Source organism: Hydra vulgaris, chromosome 10, assembly GCF_038396675.1.
Source record: "Hydra vulgaris chromosome 10, alternate assembly HydraT2T_AEP".
Classification (NCBI taxonomy): Eukaryota; Metazoa; Cnidaria; class Hydrozoa; order Anthoathecata; family Hydridae; genus Hydra; species Hydra vulgaris.
In genome coordinates, this window is record NC_088929.1 from 47,793,262 (window position 1) to 47,796,692 (window position 3,431).

At 24.9% G+C, this 3,431-nt stretch overlaps 1 protein-coding gene across 1 annotated transcript; it reads right to left on the reverse strand.

Moving 5' to 3' along the window:
- Window positions 1-491: 491 nt before the first annotated feature.
- On the reverse strand, window positions 492-950 carry LOC136086396 (putative nuclease HARBI1). Its single transcript, XM_065808694.1, has one exon. The coding sequence runs from the start codon at window positions 948-950 to the stop codon at window positions 492-494; it is 459 nt and encodes a 152-aa protein (XP_065664766.1).
- Window positions 951-3,431: the final 2,481 nt, after the last annotated feature.

Below are 3,431 nucleotides of genomic sequence, written 5' to 3' on the forward strand. Positions count from 1 at the left end.
GAACGAGTCAATGGAGATCATATATAAGGACAGGACTTCTAAACCATTGATACATATGGTTCATTAACACATGAAAACGAACAATGTTCAACATTAAAAAAGATATCTTTTTCTAAAAAAAATGAAAAAAAGCAATATAATGAAATTCATGATCTTGATAATGAACTAATGCACAAACAAATAGAAATAGTTGACATAAAAATAAACTTACTCCAGCAAAAGCAACAATTCAAAAAAAAAAAAACATGAAATTAAAATGAAAATATACCAAAAAAATTGTCACAGTTATAAGTATTAAGAAAAAACACAACAGAATTATTCTTTTTGAGGATATTTATTTTCAAACAACATCAGATCTAGTTGTTTCTATTTTTGAATGTTTTAATTTATTAATTTATTTCTTAGTGAAATTGTTTTTTGATATATAATACTAATTTGAAATGTAAAATGCAGTGTATACATTTGCACATTTTTGTTTTTGTTAAAAGACTTTAATCTATAATCAGACACACAAAAAAAATTTCTTTAAAAAATTGATCCACAATTTGATTTCTTTTTGCTTCTCCAAAAATATCTCTTGTGAATGCTTCAGCGCCATCTTCTTCATTGCTATTTTGTATTTTATTGTCTTCCCAATGATCATTTTCTAGAAAGGCAATGTTATGACGCACAAAACAGGATATTATTATGGCTATGGAATTTTGGAGTTTTGTTCGTAAGGGAATGTTAAGACAAGGAAATCGTTTTTTTAATATACCAAAACAACATTCAACTGCCATACGTGTACTTCTCAAACTGTAATTGTATCGGATTTCACTTTCATTTTTTGGATTAGAAAAAGGTACCATTAAATTTTGTTTACAAGGATAGCCAGAATCATCTATAACATGAGCATGTTGGCGAGCTTCTAAAACTTCTTTGACAACTGAGTTTGAACACTTCCAGGCCATTGAACACCAGCAGATAAAATTTCTTTTGAAGGACCTGCATTGACCTGGCAAATCAAAGAAAAAAATCACTTTCTATTTTGATATATTTCTGGGTTTTCTCTGCAAGCGTTTATTATAGGAATATGTGTTCCATCAATTGCTTCTATACATGCTGAGAACCTTTGAATTTGGTAAAATCTAAACAATGGTTGATAAATATAAATAATTTCGTTATCAAAGAAAATTTTAAAGTTTGTATTTAATAGCAAAATGCAAATATCCATAAAAATTTATAATTACCTTTGCTGAATTATCAAAGAATCAGCTTCGGTTGGAAACTTTATGTACTGATATCTTTTGTTGGCAACTTAAATTGAAATATTTTTAACTACTCGACAAACCATTGACTGATTAACTTTCAGCTCCTCCAAATCTTCTATTACTCTCTAAAAGAGTATACTGAATTAGATCAGATCATACAAATTTAAATGTAAAGTAATTTATTTATTGTTACTTGAGCATATGATTATTTACTTTGTTGTTATAAAATGGTGTTATTTAAAAACATAATACAAAATCTACAATAAGAATACAATACAATAAAAAGGTACCATTGTCTGATACCATTTCTTGAATATCAACTCACTTGGCATGAACCAATAGAATAAAACCGAAATACAATAGCCAGTTGTTGTACCGATGAAAGAGGGCACCCTCAATTGTTAACATTGCTGTTAATAATGTCATTAGCTAATATTAAAAAAGTTTCTTTGGAAAATCTGTAACGCATTTTAAATTCTATACCATTATAAACATCTAAAGGATTGGCTCTGTCAATAATAATTCTTGTTACGTAATTTGGCGTATTTCTTCTTCTTCTTCTTCTTCTTCTTCTTCTTCTTCTTCTTCTTCTTCTTCTTCTTCTTCTTCTTCTTCTTCTTCTTCTTCTTCTTCTTCTTCTTCTTTTTCTTCTTCTTCTTCTCCTTCTTCTTCTTCCTCTTCTTCTTCTTCTTCTTCTTTTTCTTCTAAATCTTCTTCTTTTTCTTCTTCTTCTTCTTCTTCTTCTTCTTCTTCTTCTTCTTCTTCTTCTTCTTCTTCTTCTTCTTCTTCTTCTTCTTCCTCTTCTTCTTCTTCTTCTTCTTCTTTTTCTTCTAAATCTTCTTCTTCTTCTTCTTCTTCTTCTTTTTCTTCTAAATCTTCTTCTTCTTCTTCGTCTTCTTCTTCTTCTTCTTCTTCTTCTTTTTCTTCTAAAATTCAGCTCATACCGAATCATTTATAAACATTTTAAAACAAGTTTTTTTAATATTTCATATTATTATAATCACTTTTTCTCGTGAATTCTCTTTTAATACTTTTACACGTATCACTTCTTTGTGTAACTACAACTGTTTATTACTAAATGTAAATTACTTTTATAGTGCCTTAATCAACAGCCTTTTATAATGCTAGGATGCTCGACATTTCAAAATGCTAATAAACATTTCTAAGGGCATCATAATATGGCATGTTAGATCATTACATACGAGTTACAGGATAATTTAAAAGACGCACATTTTCACAATGTTGGTTTTCAGTAATGAATCCATTGACAAATATATATTGACAAATATAACCTTCTAAATTATTAACGTTAGTATCCCAAATAACTACTTTTGCTTGGTAAAAACTCATTTTTATATTTGCAAAGGTTGTATTAAGTTAAATGGTAATAGAAGAGTTTGGTACGCATTAGCAAAATGATAATGGCGGTTTTTTTTTTTTTCAAGTTTGGCTTCAAGATTGGTCTAGAGCAGACTTGAAAAAATGACTTAAAAGTTCAAAAAATCTCATTTTTTAATACATACATACATATATATATATATATATATATATATATATATATATATATATATATATATATATATATATATATATATATATATATATATATATATATATATATATATATATAATATATATATATATATATATATATATATATATATATATATATATATATATATGTATATATATATATATATATATATATATATTTATATACATATTGTATATAAATATATATATATATATATATATATATATATATATATATATATACTTATATACATTTTGGTATTGCTTTGAATCTTTCTGTTTTTGTATGTTTCAGATTGAATCATTCAAAAACAGAAAGATTCAAAGCAATACCAAAATGTTTAAAGGATTTTACTCTTTACTTATTAATTGATCAAAATCTTTGAATTGCACAAGCCTAATTAAACCAAGCGGTCAGGATAATAACGAAACGTCTCGAGTTTCACGTAAAAGGTTATTTTAATATAACGTTTCTACCCATGTATATATATATATATATATATATATATATATATATATATATATATATATATATATATATATATATTATATATATATATATATATATATATATATATATATATATATTTATATATATATGTATATATATATATATATATATATATATATATATATATATATATATAT